This window comes from Pectinophora gossypiella, chromosome 1 (assembly GCF_024362695.1).
Source record: "Pectinophora gossypiella chromosome 1, ilPecGoss1.1, whole genome shotgun sequence".
In the NCBI taxonomy this organism is placed as follows: Eukaryota; Metazoa; Arthropoda; class Insecta; order Lepidoptera; family Gelechiidae; genus Pectinophora; species Pectinophora gossypiella.
In genome coordinates this window covers 4120092-4142674 of record NC_065404.1, presented here as the reverse complement: position 1 = coordinate 4142674, position 22583 = coordinate 4120092, and the positions used below count along the sequence as shown (strand labels likewise).

General features: G+C 40.5%; 1 protein-coding gene across 1 annotated transcript; it reads left to right on the top strand.

Moving 5' to 3' along the window:
• The first annotated feature begins 524 nt into the window (after positions 1–524).
• On the top strand, positions 525–21661 carry LOC126380073 (protein-glucosylgalactosylhydroxylysine glucosidase). Its single transcript, XM_050029312.1, has 14 exons — positions 525–967; positions 2075–2406; positions 3627–3929; positions 6241–6341; positions 8955–9090; positions 11010–11157; positions 11594–11741; positions 12389–12479; positions 12896–12983; positions 13447–13644; positions 14130–14298; positions 14747–14918; positions 17620–17760; positions 20651–21661. Exons 1-14 carry the CDS (start codon positions 792–794, stop codon positions 20758–20760), a joined length of 2313 nt encoding a protein of 770 aa, XP_049885269.1. The 5' UTR covers positions 525–791; the 3' UTR covers positions 20761–21661.
• The last annotated feature ends 922 nt before the right edge of the window (positions 21662–22583 follow it).

Below are 22583 nucleotides of genomic sequence, written 5' to 3'. Positions count from 1 at the left end.
TACTTAATTTAACACGAAAGAAGTCACAGATAATAACGGTAAAAAGGAATGGAATGTTTCTGAAGTGGGATTGTTCCCATTGTAAAAACTCTTTAATAGTAAAGACACTGGCTGTTTTTCTTTTTCAAATTGTTTTTTCTTGTACTCTGTTATTACCTGCTTAAAGATTAGGTAACAAATTTTTACATAAGTTTTGCGTCTTGTTTGTTTTGGAACGGTACATCACTGCTTAAGAGCAATAGAAGCGAGCTCGTTCATTCCAACAACCAAATAAGTAAAAAATATCACACTATATCGAGGGTTGCCCCTTGAGTTTGGTATCTATCTATCTACCTATGTATTTATTTCGCACAGATTATGAGTACTTAACATTATAAATTAAATTGTTTTTGCTCATCGACTGCATAGTACAGGATGTCGAGACAAAGAGCCGACCCTGCATACTTTGTATTATCTTTGTTAATAGCACAATAAAGTGTGTCATGTCAGTGGACAGGTCGCGTAATCTAAACCGTCAACGACACATGAGCGCGACCCTCGCGCTTCAACGGCCGCGCTATCGAACGTCCTATTTCAAATTTTAAAACATTCGAAATTATCAAATTATTTGGAGAATTCCAATTTTGAAATTTTTAAGTTTTCTCTGCGTCAGTGTACTGTTTTTAAAAATATTAATTCGTTTTTTTTAAAGTTTGCGTGTAGTTTTAACCAGCCAATTCAAAATAAATAATTTTCAATTTGAAGAAGATTTTTCTTTCTTTCGGCTGTGGTGTGTTCGAAGAAAAGTTTGGATGTGGCAGTTTTTGGCGAATAATAAACAGGTGGCTGCGATGCTAGGGCTACTTACAGTAGCGGCGGTGGTGGTCATCGTGCTAGCTACCAAGGGGGGTAGCTATAGCGTCGTTGCCCGTACTTGGGAGGAAAGTGACGATGTTAGCCCTGATCCCCATGTGTTTTCTACGCACAGGTAAAATGCAAATCTAGTTTTATGTGTTTTCTTAGTTTATTACTGCAGGGTCATTGGTATTCAAAGAGAAAAGTTTTGTTAAGTTTAAGTAGGTACTTATACGTAAATTTATTATTACGTTTTCCGTTATTATTGCCTGTAGAGCAATATTTATTCTTACATACATAAACTCACGCCCGTAATCCCTAATGGGGTGGGCAGAGCCACAAGTAATCAAAGACAACTTGCAGCCACTTTTGATACGATATCGTAAGCTGGATATGATGAACCTTATGGTGATAAGGGATCAGCCTATCGCCCATAACATTAGTCCATCATGTTAGAGGACACAATCCCTCTGTCGGTTTTTACGACATGCCCGGGAAGACAAGCAGCTGAACGTTTTCTATGTTTTAATATTTATTCTTATTATAACTCTTTACCAATAAGATTTACAGCTGTGATTATTTATAAGTAATGTAACGGACCATAATGATTAATGTCTATTTACCTATGCGTTATGGCTGGCAGAGGAAGACCTAGAAAGCCGTACATTGACCAAATCGGAGATATCCTTAGAAAAGGTTCAGTACGATCTACTCTGAACCGGCGTGCGTGTATGTAACGATTAATTAATGCGGAGGAAGCAAGAGAAGTGTGTCAGGCTCGAAGCAAATGGAATTCCATAGTCTCTGCTTACCCCAGTGGGTAATAGGCGCGAGTTTATGTATGTATATGTATAAGAATACCTATGCGTGACTGTGTATAATACGACCTAGTTATAAATGTTACATTGTGACTATAAATTATTATCAATAAATATTCACTACTTATTGTTGCATAATATTTACAACAATAAATAGGTAATACAAAAGTTATGAGGAATCTTTGAAGTTAAAAATGTTGAACTCAAAGGCTGTCTTTTTGGAATAGGTACCTATTTCAAATATTGTTGGTAATTTATATATAACTTACGATGAATATCTACATGACAATGTTAAATAAAAAAATAAGAATTAAATTCTCATACGAGCGCCTATCTAAAAACTAAAGCAAAGTTTCCACAAAAAACATTGCCTTAATTTTATAATAGGCGTTCCTTACTTTCATAATGCTCCATTGTTCCAGTCTTCCTACTGACGATAGATTCATGCCATCCATTGGCAATGGACATCTCGCTACCAATATCTTTAGTGATACAGTCTACATGAACGGGTTGTACAACGGGCGGCAAGGGGAGAGCCGTCGGGCTAGAATTCCCGCCTGGGCCAACATAAGGCTGAACTCAACTTTAACGCACCACCCGTTTAGCCCAGTATACAGTTTAAACACGAGAGATGGCGTGTTCAACGTAAGAGTTGATAGAGACAGGTCGATAGTAACGCAGAGGATTTATGCTCACAGATTCTATACCAGAGCTATTGTGAATCAGATACAAGTTGTATCGAAGCCACATGCAGGTAATTGTTAACAATATTTTTCTATCTACTCATATGGAACAACAAGTATGTAGTGGTACGGTCACGAGCATTAATATGTATACACTTTAGTACCATGTCACATTAACTTTTTTGACAAATTGAACTGTAAGTCTCACTAAACGTCAAATATGTTAGTGCGACAGAGTCCTAAAGTCGGTACATTTTATTGCTCATGACTGTACCACAGACTGCTTAAAGTATAACGCTTCCTTTTTAGGTTTGCCGTAGGTAATCAGGTGCAAATAATTAAAAAAAAAAACTAAAAATCGAACTAAGAAGTTCAGCGTCTTCAAGACGAGAAATAAGAGAATAGATGACAAGTCTATTTCTAATAATGTCAGCAAGAGATACCAATGGAATGAACGACCTCCGTGGTCCAGTGTTTGAGCGTTGGGCTCACGATCCGGAGGTCCTGGGTTCGATTCCCGGTGGGCACACATCACAAAAATTACTTTGTGGTCCCTAGTTTGGTTAGGACATTACAAGTTGATCACCTGATTGTCCGAAAGTAAGATGATCCGTGTTTCGGATGGCATGTTAAGCCGTTGGTCCCGGTTACTTACTGATGTAAGTAAGTAGTCGTTACACGAGCCAATTCAGAGGCCTTTAGCTACTCAATAATAACCCTAACATCAGGGTTGCTGGGGTAAACAACCTCACAACCCACACGAAAGACAGAATAGGCATTAATTTATCTTCCAAAGTGCATTTATCTCAGCAATTACGAGCAGCGATAAGTCCGCCATTTGCCATCTACCTAGTAAAGTCTCTTTTGTAACTATTTTACTTTTATTTTGATGCTAGAATATTTGAATTGATTGAGGGACTTTCCAGGCTACGTTCATCAAAAACAATATAGATGGCGCTGTACAGATTTTCCTTTAATTAACCTTCTAATTTCATTGACAACAGACATATTATTATGCATCTTTTATCTTTGTTTTTGGGTATAAATGATGACCCTTTTTATTACACCCAGGCTTATTCTGATCAAAATAAAGAAAATCAATATAGATAGCAATATAATTCTATACATAATGTTATCAGAATATCAAGCAACAATTATTTTTGTATATGCTTCTGACATTATGTACCCGAGTAATGAGAAAATAGGTAATCACGTTAATTCTCGACAGCACCATCTACGTATATTATTTTTGGAGAGCTGTAGCTGGAAAGTCATTGAACGTACATTCCAGACCCGAACTTTATCCACCACGAGATCTGGATAGCAGTGAAGCTGATGCCAGGACCAGAAAGCAAGGACATCTCCTTCCAACCCCCAGTACCTGAGATCATCGAGGGTAGAACCACTTGGAGTACATGTGGACAGACCAAGGATTCCGAAGACCCGACCTATCAGCCCCTGCCGGTAGATGTATGCGTCTACTGGACGTCAGTGCCTGATCATCTGGTGGTCCCTCAGCATGGTTCCAGAGTGTTCACATTCGTCATGACTGCTGATAAGAACAAGACTGTCGCGAGAGAGGAGTTTATCAAAGGTTGGTGGCTTTTGTATTCCATTTTTTTATTAGGTATATAAGGCACATGTCTAAACCAATGACTGTCGAATTTGTTTCCTAATTCATGTTTGGATCATAAATGATTATCACGTGCTCAGCCGTAAAGGAAAACATCGTGAGAAAACTCAAATTCCCAAGAACTGCATTTTCGGAGGTGTGTGACGTAACCTGTATTGGGCTGGTTTTCCCTTCGCGGGTTGGAAGGTCAGACAGGCAGTCGCTTCTGTAAAAAACCTGTCAAATCTACATGTTAGGTAAGCGGACCCTGTGAACAACGAGATAACGCTAGGGGGATGATAATGACAATTAATTGTTACTCAGAAACATATTTTTTCCATAGTATTCTTACACCAAGCTGCTTTTAAAGTTAGTTTGACAAAATGGTTGCTACAACATTGCTTTTATAGTTAATTAGAATTTATTATTATTTTATTTTATGATTGATTCTTATGTAATTGTAGATGCATGTGTAGCACAACAGCATAAATTTGCATGCTTACTTGTAAGTTGAAAACACGGACTACTGTATACAATAACATATGTAAACACTGTTTTCTGGCAAATAAATTATTTTGTTCTATTCTATTCAAGTATTAGGGAAACGACCACGATACTAGCGAGCGAAATCAAAGATGACCAACTCAGTATTAACGTATAATAAAGAGTAAAAGATCACAAAATTATAATACTTAATGTAAAAAACTTTACAACCCCGTTGCTATGCGCCATACAATCAACAATACCTAGGCAACGGGGGTTGCCAGATCTGCCGCCAACACCAAGTAACAAAGTTCATAATGGTTTAAACTATGTTTATCTAGCTATCCCAATTGTGCATGATAGCTGGTCTATTGTGAAATGTCCTGACAGGATTTATTGCATCTCGTAGGCGGCCAAATTTGAACAAATGGTCGTAATAGGTGCATAGATGGAGGTTTCTTAAACGGACGAGTGGTTAGAGCATAATACGCAATCGTTTCGGTCGTTGAATAAAAACTGTAGGTATGTAAGTACTGTGATGTTTGACAAAAAGTAGCTAAATATCTCGGACATAGGATCCGGTTTATGACACGAGACAAAACATGTAACACGTAAATGTCTCATTTGTTTTCAAAACTCTAGACATATTGGAACACAGTACTGCCAACATTATATCACTACATAGTATAAAACAAAGTCGCTTTTTCTGTCTCTACATCCCTATGTACGCTTAAATCTTTAAAACTACGCAACGGATTTTGATGCGGTTTTTTATAATAGATAGAGTGATTCTAGAGGAAGGTTTATATGTATAATAACAACCATTAAATAGTGGAGAGATACTGTTATTTTTGAAGTTTTTAATTAACGTCCCCACTGCTGGGTCACGGGCCTTCCCTATGGATGGATAGGGAGATCGGGCCTTAAACCATCACGCGGGCCCGGTGCGGATTGATGGTTATTAACGACTGCTAATTCAGCCGGGACCAACGGATTAACGTGCCTTCCGAAGCACGGAGGAGCTCGAGATGAAAACTTTTTTTTTGTGGTCACCCATCCTATGACCGGCCTTTGCGAAAGTTGCTTAACTTCTACAATCGCAGTGGTTGAGCGTTGGGCTCACGATCTGGAGGTCCTGGGTTCGATTCCCAGTGGGCTCATATCACAAAAAATACTTTGTCGTCCGCAGTTTGGTTAGGACATTACAGCAAAGCAAGATGATCCGTGCTTCGGAAAGCACGTTAAGCCATTGGTCCTGGTTGCTTCTAGAAGTAAGTAAGTAGTCGTTACATGAGCCATGTCAGAGGCTACGAATAAATAATAACTTTGGCGGCTCAATAGTAACCTTGACACCAGGGTTGATGAGGTTGGTACTCCACCTAACAATCCACACAATAGAAGAATTAAACATCCACCGGGATTCGAACCCGGGACCTCCGGATCGTGAGCCCAACGCTCAACCACTGGACCACGGAGGCCGTTTAATGAGTCAGCTGATATTTTCCAATCTAATTCTACTACTATTTGGCTGGTATCCTTAAAAGTTTATAACTGAGCTGAGCTAGTTGGTACTCCACCTCAGAACCTACACAATAGACGAAGACTGAGCTAAAGATATCAGCTATCATCCACGAGTTACTAAATAGATGCCAAAAAGTGAGGATGCTGCCAATATTGTTGGTGTTATACGAGTAATCAGGTTTCAGAGCGCGAACTGACTATCTCTCTCTTACGCGTTAGGTCAGAATGAGTGTCCGGGGTGTGACCAAAGCAAAACGTGTCCACGTATGGTAAAGTCACAAGGGCGTAGTGTTGCAGGAGGACGGCGAGGAGTTGCACAGGAAGCATGTGCTGCAGTGGCATCGACTGTACCAGCAGGCGGGGCTCGACATCGACGGAAACTTAAAACTGGTACGTTAGACAACCCTAACTATTAAATCTGTATTGAACCGCCAAAGGGCTTATTACACCTACCGACTAGGCTAGAAAACATATGCGCTTGCAACTGAATAAGATTTAAACCTTGATTAATAATATTTTGGACTTAAATCTACTAATGAGACAAGGCTAAATACATTAATGAAATAAGTATTTGTTTAGTCAGAAGTCGAACCTTTATGGGTTTTCTATGCAAAAGGTAGAACATTCAGAAAGCAGACAACATTCCGTTTGTTTACGTACACTGCCTGTACATACTTTCATAGCAATAACACTTTTGTGATGCATAGCGTTCCACGTGTCTTTAGGCGAAAGCTGTATTTGCCTAAATTATTATAGTTAGTTTCAGTTATTTTACTAGGTCAAATTAAAAAATAACTCAATTCTACTGAATTGAGCCTTATTACCTACCTACTGGTAAGTAATATAATATTTATTTTTAAAGTAAGTACATAATTAACGTCTCATCCCCTTAAAATTTCTGTAGCTTCTCACAACCTGTAGGTATAGCCGGGGAAAAGAAGTTGCAGGTACACGCCCTACCAACATCGATACTAATATTATAAATGCGAAAGTAATGTATGTGTCTTTTTGTTTGTCTTTGAAGACTTGATTTTTAAGTGGAGATAGGGTAAAGCCGGGGTAGATGGCCATAGTTTTTTTGAAGCCTAATAAAAATTAAACTACAATATGCATTATGATAATCAGTACTTTTAATTAAACTCTGAACATTTAACTTATGGAAGTGACATATAATATTGATATTTTTTAAAGAGTTCAACCTTAAAACTAACTTTAAAAAAAAACAGCTCTGGCCATCTCTCCCGGATACTAAGGGTGAGATGGCCATAGTAGGACGGGTAAGATGGCCAGTACTAAATCTCACTTTTTTATTTTTAACACAGCTTTACTTTGTGCCATCTGACTTTTTTTTGCATCGACCGCATTTAGAGCACACGGTATCAAATTCTGTGCAATTCACATTGAAAACAAATGGCACATTGAATCCAATCTTCGATTAGCTGTGTTTGTTAATATTTTTTTCCACAGCTTACACAATTGTTTTCTTCTTTCATATCGCTCTTTTCATCTGTATCATTTAAAACTATCTCTTCTTCTTCGTCATCGCTGCTTTTAGATATTTTCCTAGTCGATTTTCTTTTAAGAGGTAATTTATTTTTTGGTTTGTCAGTCATTTTATTGCTATCATCAGTCTTTTCTACTTTCTTAGTCTTGATCCTTCCTTCCTTTAATTGTATTTTTTATTACTTTCTTGTTCCTTCTTAATCTTTTTTTTTGTTCCTTGAGCAGTCGAGCCTCTTCTTTAGACTTTCTTACATGAATATGATTCTCAGAAGTGAGACCTTTGCCAACTTGCTTCGCTCGTTTGCGTACCTCTTCTAACCATTCAGGAATCGGAGAAAGATTTTTTAAAAGTTTGTGTTGGAGTTATATGCGTTCATTCTTTGACGAAATAAATTTAAAAAAATAACGATCACAAAAAAATATTAAAAATCCCCTACAATCATATGGCCATCTGTCACTGACAAACCAAGGCCATCTCTCCTAATCATCCGGGAGAGATGGCCATACCATCCAAGTGAAAAAAAACGCAAAACCATGCCGTAGTTTTGAGCTTATTATGTAGCACGGTTCATTATCTGGTAAAAATACTAAAAAAAACATGTTATTTTTGAAAACTAATATGACCACAACTTCGTACGTAAACTCTTAAAAAAGAATTAGCATTACTCAAATCAAAACATTAGGTTTTTAATAACATTTTCATTTTTTTTCGCGGAACTTTTGGCGTACGTTTGTTCTTACGCACCTCGGCAAGCAACCTGAGTACGTGGTTATGCCATCTAGCGATTCTTTGTACAATTTTTAGGCACTGGCCAACTCTCCCGTACGGCCGTCTATCCCGGAATTACCCTATTGGAGGGATAGAGAGTGACATAGGCTACTTTTTGTTTCTTTCTAACCTTCCACTTCCCTAAAATGGGGGGTAAAAAGTAAAAAATTGGTATGTGGAGTATTTGTGAGTGACAAAAAATCGTGCATCATTTGTTTTTCGAAATTTGCCTCCATACCCTTCAAAGAGGGGGTGAAATTTTATATGGGACTTTTCGCAGTTTTCAAGTTAGGAATCTAAATATTGGGACATTAGGAAAAGGGAAGAGTGTTACCCCGAATTTAATGCGAGCTAAGCCGCGGGCAGAAGCTAGTAATATATAAAACCGTCATCGTTAGTAGATACGTATATACAGGGTGTTAGTGACATCGTAACGAATACTCAGGGAGATGATTCAGACCATGATTCTGAGTTGATATCAAGTGGAATTTTCAGTCTTGAATATTCATGAAAAATTTTGTGTTTTTTTAAATTATTTTTAGTTTCATATTTTTGCGACGGAAAATTCCACTTGATTTCAACTCAGAATCCTGGCCTCAATCACCAAAGTTTTCGTTACAATGTTACTAACACCCGGTACATTTGATAACCTACGGAAAAGTATCAATTTCAATGATATGTAAACTTAAAACATTTTACGGGTACTTTGTACGAATCACTTTATGTTCCAGGCTAAGATAGTAAACGGGATCTGGTATTACTTCCTGAGTTCGTTACCTTCGGAGTCGACTTACCAGCCGCTCGACAGGTACTACGGCCTCAGCCCAACGGGACTGGCCAGAGGAGGCAGCTTCGAAGATTATGAAGGTAATGAACTAGATTATCTTATCTAGATCGTGTTGCCACTTGTGTCATATTCGCACTTCTTCTATCGTATGGGTTGGGAGGTGGGTTACCGAACTCTTCAACCCTGGTACTACTGAGTCTCCAAAGGCCCCTGACATGGCTCATGTAACGATTACTCACTTAAGTAGTAAGTAGTAACCGGGACCAATGGCTTAACGTGCCTTCCGAAGCACGGATCATCTTACTTTTTGGATAATCAGGTGATCAGCCTGTAATGTCCTAACCAAACTAGGTATCACAAAGTGATTTTTGTGATATGTCCCCACCGGGACTCGAACCCGGGACCTCTGGACCGTGACTTCAACGCTCAACTACTGGACCATAAAGGCCGCACTATTCACACTGAACAGCTAACAAAGTTTCTCACATTTTCAATATCAATATATTAATAAGCAAGGAAATCTGTGCTTTTATGTTTGTGTTAATTTCGAGAACATACGTACACCTGGCTGGGAGGTATAGACGGTAATACGGCTCCTATCACGTTGGTCTAACAGAAACCTCGGTGAGATGTGAGTACTTAGTTCATCTTGCGATGGATGTATCTCTGACAACCCCGAATGGAATATGGTCGTGACGTTACGTAATCTCGAGAACGACTGAATGAATTTGTATGCGGCGTTATTAATTTATCTAAGACTAGGTGAGTAAAAATTGTACCTAAGTAAAGCTGGGTCGAGTCGCTGGAAATATATTATCAACGCAAAGGTGGGTATATTTTGTATGCGAGTTTCACTTTCCCGCCTAAATGCCTGAACGTATTTGAATGTTTGGTATGTAAGTGAACGTAAGTATTGAGTACTCGCGTACACATATAAGGTACTACTTTTCAGGGACTGTTCCAGAGCCGACAATTTTATAAAACAATTTTAACATGAGCGTAAAAAGCACTGTCAAAATACTTATGAAAGACATGTACCTAATCCTCCTTATATCAGCGAATAAGAAAAACTCCACTAACCTTTATCCACAATCCACTTAAACAGCAGACCAGCTCCACAAGGCCACGCACAGCACGCCAACTGTAGGTAGTTGATAAAGTCATAAGCCACAATAATATTAAGCACGATTTCAATGTTCTTGGATAGGATATCACAGAGTTCACAATATTAGCACGGTTAGTAAACCACTGAAGAAACTGGTAAACCGGCGAAGGTATGAAACGTTCACACCAAAACGCGACCGTAGCGCAAAGGGAAGACAACACGTCTGTCCTCGAGCGCGTCCGACAATGAACTGACCGATACATCGCATCGTAAGTGACGGTAGTTTGACAAGAATATATAGAAAAAAAATTTCGTCGTGTTTTCGTTATTTATCGCATATAAATAATTATCGACTTTTCCTAAGAGGTTATTAGACTAGCCAATCCATCTATCCACTCTTAGACAGACTACTATGTAGTCATTTTGCGATTAAATCATTTTACGATAAGGGGGGGTTTTTATAATATCTAGGTAAACTTATATCTAGTCCCTTTGCGATATAGTCTTATTTATATATATTCATTTTATTCGGGATAACAACAGCTTGTTTTACATACAGATATTAAGTTATAATTTTTCAATATAAACAAGTACGCCAAATTAGCTATCCACTTATGAAACATTATTCTTTTTTGTTGAGAGTAAAAACTGCAGAACCAAATTATCTTTGTAACCTATTCTTTAATGAAGGTAGTTATATTGCTACCTAGACAATCTGAGACCAACTCAGCCTTTCCGATGCCTCAAGGTCACGCAAATTGGTGGGTGTATCCATGACAACCACGATCTCGAGCAATCGTTGACCCTGTGACCTTAACGCATCGAGCAGGATAGATTGGGTAGTCTAATAACCACTAAAGTGTTACAACTAATATTTTTACATGGTTACTTCAGGTCACAACTTCTGGGATACAGAGATGTGGATGTTCCCCTCCATCCTGCTGCTCTACCCAGGATACGCCAACAAGCTGCTGCAGTATAGGCTGGATACCGCGTACGTCGCTGAACACCTGGCCAAGATTACCGGGAATAAAGGATACAGGTATACAGATAATAATGCTACACAGCATAGCTATACTGACAGCATAAGTACCTATAAGTATCCAAAGGGTTTTCAGTTTCGTTAACGCTAACAAAATGAAAGATACTATTTGGGATTGATATAAGCTGAAATTTCACGTAAGTTGAACACTATTTGGGGTTGATAAAAGACGATTTTTTATAGTGTGTTACTTCAAACGGAATGCAGACCAATAACTAATCTAACTTAGTATAGCTTAGTTGATGCAGATTACCAAAATTCTGTGTAAACAATGCAAAGCTATGGAAAACTAACTTAGCTTAGCCCCTGGTGTGTAAGCCACTTAGAGTTGTTTGATTATAATAGGCAACGTACCTCTGATGTGATAAACAATAAACTTTAAAAATAATTACAAATATAACCGTATCTAGAACTTCCACCATTCTCCTGACTTCAGGTATCCTTGGGAGAGCGCGTACACAGGCTCGGAAGTGACACAGCCATGTTGTCCAGAAGTGGCGGAGTTCCAGCAGCACATCTCAGGAGATATCTCTTACGCAGCCAGGCAGTACTTGGCTACCACCAGAGATGAAAACTGGCTGAAGGTAGGGAGATGGCTTTAGAAGGATAAGTAAACAACGTACAAAAACGACAGCATGTTCACGTGTAGAGATTAAGGATAAAAAGCTCTCAACTACCCTATCATGACAGCATTTGGGTGCTCAGGTACCTACACCTTCATACAATACCATCACGCCTGAGACCCCATCCCCGATGAGGTACGCAGAGGTGTATAGAGGGTTTGATCCGAAAAATCTGGATCCGACTGAACCGGTGTAGGACCAACCACGGGAAGTCGAACCATCACCTACATAAATGGGGTTTAAAGGAGTCGCCATACTGTGAATGTGCTTACTTAGTAAATTAAACAAGCTGTATCTCGGATGGAGTAGGCACAGGTGTATAGTACTTACATCCACTCCTCACCAGCTATGTTTAAGCCCCATGTAGGTGGCGAGCCTATTGCCATTAGATACATACATAAACAGCCTATATACGTCCCACTGCCGGGCACTGGCCTCCCCTCAATCAACCGGAGGGGGTATGGAGCATACTCTACTACGCTGCTCCACCATTAACCGGGCACAAATCCTGGAAACAACGTGATATCAATCATTTACTAAACAAATTTGTTTTCAAACTCACAAAGTCGAATACCTACACCTATTCATTTGAATTGTTATAATTCCAGCATGGTGGATGTAACATCGTGACCCACATTGCGGACTTTTGGGCTTCCCGAGCTGTGATCAACTACACAACAGGACTGTTTGATATTTCCAGTGAGTATAAACGACCTCCGTGGTCCAAAGGTTGCGCGTTGGGCTCACGATCAGGAGGTCCTGGGTTTGATTCCCGGTGGGGACATATCACAAAAAATACTTTGTGGTCCCTAGTTTGGTTAGGAAATTACAGGCTGATCACCTGATTGTCCGAAAGTAAGATGATCCGTGCTTCGGAAGGCACGTTAAGCCGTTGGTCTCGGGGTACTACTTACTGATGTAAGTAAGTAGCCACATCAGAGGCCCTTGGCGGCTCAATAGTAACCTTGACACCAAGGTTGATGAGGTTGGTACTCCACCTCACAACCAACAGGATAGAAGAAGATGTGAATATAAGAAGCAGGTTCGAGCAAAGTAACACAAAGACCTGTTTCTTTCCCCATCAGGAATATTTATCCCCTAGTTTCTGTTTCCAGATGTGATGGGTCCTGACGAAGACCACAGCAATATTACCAATTCTGTCTTCACCAATGTTGTAGCTGGATACTCATTATACTTAGCGCAGTAAGTATTGGAGATTTTTTAACTGTTGGGCTTTCCAATCGACGTTCCCCAAACACACGATAGATAGCGTTGTTAACTTTTAACGTTATAATTACCTATTTTCTCATTGCTGGAGTACATAATTATTCGAAAATGTAATATAATGCCAGAAGCATGTATAAAACTAATATCAAATGGAATTTTCAGTCGGTAAATTCATGAAAATTTTTGTGTATTTCTTTAATTATTTTCAGTTCCATACTTTTGTGATGGAAAATTCCACTTGATATCAACTAAGAATCAGGGTCTCAATCAACCCTCAAAGTTTTCGTTACAATGTCACTGACACCCTGTATACATATATACCTATGTGTTGCCGACCTTGAAGAGCTTTTTGGTTTCCCAATTACTAGGTCGGGGCGTAAGACGCTACGCACCAACCACGTGGATTTTGTACTACAAATCAGACATTTAAATCTTTCAGATACGTATCCTGCCTATGCAAGTCCTACTACATGGCAAAGAATCCGGATCACTGGGCCGACATAGCGTGGAGCCTGGCATTGCCGTATGATGAGCAGCTGGACTACCACCCTCAGTTTACGGAGTACAAGCGAGGAGAGAAGATCAAACAAGCTGACGCTGTGCTGCTGGGATACCCCCTGCAGTATCCTATGAGTGTGTATGTACCTACACTTTTATTCTGGAATTTTCTAAGTGACGCGTGAGTTACATCATCCCGGGCTCTAAATCACCGCCCCCTATTACATGGGATTTAAACATAAGCTGGCGAGGGCCGAGGAATGGGAGTATATACTATGTACATTTAATACTAATAATCGCACACAACCTATCTCCGTAGACAATTAGATAAAATTGCAGTGGCCACCCATATGACACCGCCCCCTCCCCCCCCCCAAACTAGAACCTGACAGATGGCAGCAGTAACTGTCAGTACTATTCAGAGACAATTTACTAAGTGACCACGGTATGGCGACTCCTTTAAGCCCCATTTATGTAGGTGATGGTTCGACTTCCCGTGGTTGGTCCTACACCGGTTCAGACGGGTCCAGATTTTCGGATCTAATCCTAGCGGCTTGTCATAGGATTGAGCATACCTGGTTTTCTTATACCATGAGTATGTATACCTAACCATATTGTTTGCAGGAGTACCCGAGCCAACGACCTGTCGTACTACGAGTCGGTGACGCGTGGCTCGGGGCCAGCGATGACGTGGAGCATGCACACCATCGGGCACCTGCAGCTGGACGACAACCTGCAGGCAGCGCTCATGTTCAACAGGAGTTACACGGACTATGTGCGGGAGCCTTTCAAAGTAGGTACTTCGTCCTGTCGCTGACGGGTTAACGATAACACGTTGCAATAAGAATATGTCAAACTTGGCTTCACTCGAATTATTTACAGGAGAATGGTTTATTATTTAGGCCTATTTCAACCTTCAAAATACAAAAAATGAATGTTCGTTGTTTTCTTATTTCCTAATTTTCTTTTTTTAATTAGTGTTGCTGGTTTATTTGATGAAAAGCCGATTTCCAAACAGTTTTCACTATAACTGTACTATACAAAATAAATCGCTCTTCGTAGAGGTAAAACAAAGCGAATGCGCCGTAGAGACACGCGACGTCAAACCACTCGCCATAGCGGAAATCGCCGTTCGGGGAGTCGGTGTCAACGCCATAATTCCTTCAACCCAGACAACTCTTTCATTGTGAACTGGCAGGAAATATCGACCTTCTTTTTTACTCCTCAACCTTTCCTTTTAGGTTTGGAGCGAGCTCCAACGCCCGCGAGTGGGCGCTGTGAACTTCCTGACCGGCATGGGCGGGTTCCTGCAGACCCTCGTGTTCGGATACGCCGGCATCAGCATCCACCTCGACCGCCTCGAGATCACCAAGCCGCAACTACCTCCTGAAGCTACCAGCTTCAAGATTAGAGGTAGCCATTGGTTTTGAGTGACAACAACATCCGTGAGAGCCCTGGGTCGGACTCTAAACCACTGAATTCGACTGTTACGGCTCACCACCTATCATGTTAACGGCCTCCGTGGTCAGTGGTTGAGCGTTGTGCATATTTCTGTGTGCGTTACCCCAACAAGAAAGTATCTCCTAGAGTTATATGAGTAGAACGTATAGTTGGTGCCTTATCTGCTGTAAATGTGCCCCCACATAAAAAATGTGTGCCCCCTGTCGTTTCGAAAAAAAATCGAAAAAACGATTCTTGCTGGGGTAACGTTTTTCTAGCAGGAAAATTCTAAACGAATGATCGGAGAGAGAAAAACTGTGCATGGCCAGATAGCTTATATGTGTGCCAAAATGTGCCCCCAAAAATAAAATCTGTGCCCCTTCAGATTTTCGAGATATTGCATTTCCTGCTGGAGTAACGTTTTGATGAATAGTATATCTCTAAAACCATTGCATGTGCCCCTGTAGAATAAACATACGCGAGTAGCTCTTAATGTGTGCCCCTTTGTGCCCCAATTAGATTTTAGAAAATATTTATAGTTTTCAAGTTATCGCGGTTTTATGAAAACCCGAAAAAACATCGCAGCGCCTAAATGAGACAAGGCATAACTTCGCTGAAAACTGTATTCGGTCTTTCTTGACGCTAATAATAACCATACAAAGTTTCAAAAATGTTCATGCATGCGTTTTTGAATAATCTTGCTAAAAGTAAAAACGATGGTGTCATAACTTTGACGGCAAAATACAAGGAACTGGCACAATCCCAGATGTGTAGGTGTAAACCAAAATCTTGTGCCTTTAGTCAAAAATATATGGTGAAAATATTGAGCTTCAAATGTTACGCATTAAGTAAATATAAACAAAAAACCAAAATATGTAAACAACGGCTGGTTATCCGACCAAATCTGAATGACTACTAAAAAGCGACGGATTCATACTTAACGAGGACCTTCTTTATTGGACGTATTATACCTAAGCTGTTGTCCTTACAGTCGCGTTCAAAAGTTTTGAGGGCTAATTAAAAAATATATTAAATGCACCTTGTGACTATATAAATGAAACAGCTTGTTGATGTGGAAATTATTATTTACATTAGTATAAAAATACAGGTATGTCACAAAACAGTTTGGTCACGATTTTGAGCATGTTAGTCACATGTACATTTTATTTGAAAATGGCTCTTATAAATGTGCTTAATCATGTGTAAGGTCATAGAAACAGCTATTAAAATATAATCCAATAACAACTTTATTTTATTAGTTATTACTTTTCTACTTCAGTGTACTCAGGCACAACACGTGTGAACCGGTTAGTGAGTAAAGTAAAGAAGGTCATCGATATGTATGAATCCGTCGCTTTTTAGTAGTCATTCAAATTTGGTCGGATAACCAGCCGTTGTTTACATATTTTGGTTTTTTGTTTATATTTACTTAATGCGTAACATTTGAAGCTCAATATTTTCACCATATATTTTTGACTAAAGGCACAAGATTTTGGTTTACACCTACACATCTGGGATTGTGCCAGTTCCTTGTATTTTGCCGTCAAAGTTATGACACCATCGTTTTTACTTTTAGCAAGATTATTCAAAAACGCATGCATGAACATTTTTGAAACTTTGTATGGTTATTATTAGCGTCAAGAAAGACCGAATACAGTTTTCAGCGAAGTTATGCCTTGTCTCATTTAGGCGCTGCGATGTTTTTTCGGGTTTTCATAAAACCGCGATAACTTGAAAACTATAAATATTTTCTAAAATCTAATTGGGGCACAAAGGGGCACACATTAAGAGCTACTCGCGTATGTTTATTCTACAGGGGCACATGCAATGGTTTTAGAGATATACTATTCATCAAAACGTTACTCCAGCAGGAAATGCAATATCTCGAAAATCTGAAGGGGCACAGATTTTATTTTTGGGGGCACATTTTGGCACACATATAAGCTATCTGGCCATGCACAGTTTTTCTCTCTCCGATCATTCGTTTAGAATTTTCCTGCTAGAAAAACGTTACCCCAGCAAGAATCGTTTTTTCGATTTTTTTTCGAAACGACAGGGGGCACACATTTTTTATGTGGGGGCACATTTACAGCAGATAAGGCACCAACTATACGTTCTACTCATATAACTCTAGGAGATACTTTCTTGTTGGGGTAACGCACACCATATTTCTTTCTTCATTGCGTGAATATTTCAGCGAAATTCTCGTAAATGTCAAGTTCTCAGTTGTCATTGGGGATTTCTGATTTGCAAATTCTTATCGCATACCCTTACGCAAGCGAACACAAGTTGTGATAATTCGAATTATAGGTTATCTATTTTAAATTTCACATTACTGATTGTGAACGGATTCGAATCCCGGTGGGGACATATTACAAAAATCACTTTGTGATCCCTACTGCCCTCAAGATCGTGTTCAAGTCTCTGTTTTTATATGAGAACTGTCACATTGGCATGATCTTGAGAGCAGTCTCGAAGCTGAGATTAGTTTATTAATACCACCTTACTTTGTGATCCCTACTGCCCTCAAGATCGTGTTCAAGTCTCTGTTTTTATATGAGAACTGTCACATTGACATGATCTTAAGAGCAGTCTCGAAGCTGAGATTAGTTTATTAATACCACCTTAAGTCACACGTTCGTTATATTTTTGAACATTACCTTCTTTTCCCCAGGCATAAAGTATCTCGGCTCGAATTTGTCCCTGGACATCCAGCTATCGACCACAACGTTGTCAGTAGCCTCTGTGGATGACAAATGGCCACTGACCATGTTTAATGGGAGGTACAACGTCACTTTAGTCCCGGAGACCACAGGTAAGGAAATTAAATATATCCATCCAGCCGTATTCGGCCATGGCGACAAGTCTCCAATCTAGGAACGCCTAAGATGCGCTCTTATATGGCTGACGTAACCGATCTTAGCAGTGAATGTACGGCCACATTCACTGCACGTCAGCACACCTCCGGTATAATTATATGTTATGGCCGCAGATGGTCGGGCCTTCAGCTCGTCGCGTTTCAAATCAAGCTCTTCCCGACGTTTCTGTTCAAAGCCATACACCTTGGTGTTCACAGTATGCCTCCATTGCGGCCGATCCTGGGCCAGTATCTCCCACCGCGATGGGGCCACGCCGCATCCTTTCATGTGGCGTTTGAGCACATCTTTGTACCGCAAGAGTTGGCCGCCCTGTTTCCGCTTGCCCTCTTGCAATTCCGAGTAGAAGATGCGCTTTGCTACTCTGTCATTAGACATACGGGAGACATGCCCACACCACCGCAACTGCCGCCTCATCAGATAGGCCTCAACGCCTCCAACATTTGCGCGTCGCAGGACTTCAGTGTTTCGAACACGATCGTACCAATGAATGTTTAAGATGTTACGGAGGCAGTTGAGATGAAACCTATCTAACATGCGGATGTGCTTGCGGTACGGGCACCAGGTTTCGGAGGCATACAGGAGATTTGGCAGGACGATCGCCGTATACACAGACACCTTGGTATGTAGCTTAATCTCGTGCGAACGGAACACCTTGGCGCGAAGTTTACCAAATGCAGCAGCAGCGGCTCCAATTCTACTGTTTACTTCATCGTCAAGGCGGCACTTAGACGTTATCGTGCTCCCCAGATATTTGAACTTGTCTACCCGCTTAAGCAAGTCCCCGCCGAGCACCACGTCGATAGGGACACTCAGTGTATCCAGAGCCATGACTTCGGTCTTCTTGATACTGATTTTCAGGCCAAATCGACGACACGACTCGTAGAGACCCGACATAAGCCGTTGCAAACCATCCGGGGATTCCGCCACGAAACACAAGTCGTCTGCGTACATTATCTCCGTGATGGTGGTGTAAGACACTTTGGTGTAGGCTTTTAGTCTGGCCAGATTGAAAACACCGCCATCGGTACGAAAGCGAAGACGGACGCCTTCGGACAGAGTTTGCAAGGTGTCCCGAACTACAACCGCAAAATAAAGGGCGAAAAGAGTCGGCGCTAGAACACATCCCTGCTTGACGCCACAAGTAACACCGAAGTATTTCGATTGATCGCGCCCCATACTGACACAGCATTGCATGCCATCGTGCAGGAGTCGAATTAGCTTCACAAACTTGTCTGTGCATCCCAGTTTCGCTAGTACCATCCACAGAGCTTCACGAGGCACACTGTCAAAGGCCTTTTCTAGGTCAACAAAGCAAAGATACAGAGGTTGACCTTGCTCTCTGCTCTTCTCCTGAAGTTGCCGTATAGAGAAAATGGCCTCACATGTGCCTCGGTCAGGTCGGAAGCCAAACTGTGTCTCCGGCAAGATGTTTTCGCTTAGCTTCACTAGGCGATTTAATAGAATGCGAGCAAAGACCTTCCCCGGTGAAGACAGAAGAGATATGCCCCTGTAGGAATTGCAGTCTGAGCGGTCTCCCTTGTTCTTATACAAGGAGCAAATGCGAGAGACACTAAAGTCTGCAGGCACGCTCCCCTCATCCCACATACGCAAGAACAGTCTAAAGATAGTGACATGCAGTTCCTCACCTCCGTATTTCAGCAGTTCACCGGGTACATTGTCAATACCGCACGCCTTCCCGTTCTTTTGCTGCTTAATAGCAGCAACAACTTCGTTCAGCGCCAATGGAGCATCCAGCTCACTTGTGGTGGGGAGCGATGGCATGGAATTGATGAACCGCAAGTCTGCAGCCCTATCAATATTAAGCAGGTTGTTGAAGTGCTCCCTCCACCGATTGAGTACATCCTGCTTGTTGGTAAGCAGCATCGAGCCGTCCTGAGATCTAAGTGGGATGTTGCATCTAGGTGTCGTCCCAATAAGCTTACGCACCTCACCGTAAAATGCACCCAGCTGGTTCGTATCGGAAAGCCACTGGATGCGCTTAGCCCTGTCAAGCCACCACCTGTCCTTCACCTCCCGCACCAACCTTCGTAGTTGAACACTGCTACTCTTGACCTTTAAGGAAATTAAATAACTACTTAATAAGGCACAGGATAAAGACCATTTAACAATTTAACGATTTTTCCCCGGAGGCCGCCTTTTGTCTGACTAATAGATAATAGGGACATGCCTATCTATCTAGCTACTCAACCTGTATCCACCCACTGCTGGGTATAGGCCTCCTCTCTTTCACGCCATCCTTTCCGGTCTTGCGCAAGTCTCATCCATTGCTTTCCGACATACCTCTCAATGTCATCCGACCACCGGGCTGGTGGTCTGCCACAATCTGTGGTAGGACACTTGTAGTGTTAAACAATAGGCATCTAAAGGTATTTTGTGGGAATTACTACAGATAAATATTTTATCTAGGGCTCTGAAACCAATACTTGACAACTTCTGAATCAATGCACTGTCGTGACTGTACCTATGACTTAAAAAAAATAGGTATTTTTTTTAATTTACATTTACAAGTTTTAATATTTCGTAAGGATTATAAAAAAAAATTACGATTAACGAGTAAAGTATTCGGTATTTCAAAAAAGGTTTTCATTGAGTAGGTTTTGTAAGGATTTTCATTCATAATGTTAACGTTCTAAATTCAAATTTGAATTTCTATTAAACTCGTGTTTCGATTTCGTTTTAATTCGGAAGTGTTTCGAACTCTTTGTTGAGACGTATCTATAAAATAAAAATATAATAAATAATTGGTCGTGAGTTCGTATGTGTATTTACTAACTTTTTTTAATATCTCCTTAACTTTTTTTACAGTGACACTGCGTGGCAGTGGACCGTTCACAATACGTTCAGTGCAATGGAAGGACTGCAAACTCCCCATCGACAGGATTGGCAACAACTACATCAGACCTATAGGTTCATAGCATTCGTTACAACACTGTGTTATTTTTAGTATTACTTACGAGTAGGGTAACCAAATAAAACAATCCATTTGCCACACGCAATCCTACCTTGTAAAACGTCACCTGATTAGAATCATATCTTTCGTCTTTTTCGCACAAGGCGATGTAACATATCTCTGTCTAGCAAGACTTAGTGTACCGAGACGCGGCGCGCTGAACGGCACATCACGCGTTTATTTCAAACATAAGGCGATGTACAGGAGCGTTCATGCAGAAGCTTTGTCATGCGAGGGCTTTATATGCCATGATGTTCAAAGAGTAGAAGCAAGATTAGAATGCGGTGTTGCCATATTATAAAATAAATTTTAGTGTGTACTACACAGCATTTGGGTGAATATCAAAATGTGTCAAGTTTGGTGGCGAACTGTCATATATTTACCGAGGATCCTTTTGGATCTTTTTCATGTCGGAACCCAATTTTTCACGAAAAAATAATATGAAATTTAGCCACCAAACTTGAAATTTTGATATTCACCCATTTACGTCGTGTGTACAGAGATCGCGAGCTAGGCTAAGTTAGTTTAGCTTAGCTCGCATAGCTGACGCAATATACCATAGTGTTTTCATAGTTAGCAGTCTGCACTGCACATAACTATGGGACGTCAGCTGAGTTAGTATGCTAGCTAAGTGGACACCCCTATTCAAAGATGTTACCTCGAAACTTTTAGTCGACTCGGCCTCAGCTGAGCATTTTGGTATTTTAAGTTGATATTTACGTCCTTGACTTGAGGGACTACTCACTAGAGTCGAGCATATTATACTGCCAATAAAATAATACGAAAATAATGACGTCATGCCAAACTCGTCCCTCAATCAGCGCTTATCGCTATCGACCCCCAAGGGTCGATTAATTATTTCAAATATTTTTCCTCTCAGGCGACGCCCTGAGCCGAGGTTCGCGCCCAACTGGGCACCCTCAGGCCTGTCGTCTTAAACGTTGTATCGGGTGAGAGCCTTCAGCGCTCCCCATTTGTCCGGCCAAGTAGTTAATGCCATCTGCGGCAAATCTACAATAAGTCACGTTAAAAAAACATGCCAAACGTGAGATAGGGTTGAGGCGCCAACTGATAATACCAATTTTGAGTTGAGTTCGAGGACTTCCTTAAGGTTGCCTCAACTGAGCACGGTGTCGAGGAAGGTTTGAGTTAACTTCTTAGAATTCGGGTGTAAAACTTACTTAGTTCACAGACAGTAAACGACATAAGCGTTCTAAGTTTCTAAGATTTGTTATTGTTTATAATGTTGCCATAAAATGTCTAGAATCATACCAAAGAAAAATGTGTTTTGCGGTTAATTTACGTGCATTATCATCAGTAAAATACATATGAAAATACCGATCTCTTTATTTTATTTTATGCCAAAATTTATTGCTGTTTATTAGTTCTATCATTACGACAATAAATCCAATTTTCATTAGATTTGCTCGCAATAAAATTTGTATAGATTCAAGAGTTTAGATAACCTTATACAAACAGAACTTTTATATTTTAATAGGTACTGTTAAGGTGGGTACTGACTGGTGTTACGAGGCGTAATGTAATGTGTTACACAGTGAACGTGCGTGCTGTCAGTACAGGGAAATAAGGCGCTCGTAACAAGCATCAACACTGACTTTAAGCACATGACGTAACATATCATGCTCGCTGCGAAGGGTACAATACGCCTCGTAACGCCGGTCAGTACCCACCTTTAGATAGCAAAGAATCGATCGACCTAATATCGACTGGTACGTCACTACGCTAATGAACGTCACTACACTAGTTGACGTACTTTGACAGATCTGA

What these genes read in the sequence shown, in the direction of transcription:
- LOC126380073 (XM_050029312.1), top strand. Translation starts at nt 792, where the DNA reads ATGTGGCAGTTTTTGGCGAATAATAAACAGGTGGCTGCGATGCTAGGG. An exon ending in CATGTGTTTTCTACGCACAG is followed by an intron (nt 968 to 2,074) that starts GTAAAATGCAAA and finishes CCATTGTTCCAG; the next exon opens with TCTTCCTACTGACGATAGAT. An exon ending in CAGCTTCGAAGATTATGAAG is followed by an intron (nt 9,091 to 11,009) that starts GTAATGAACTAG and finishes TGGTTACTTCAG; the next exon opens with GTCACAACTTCTGGGATACA.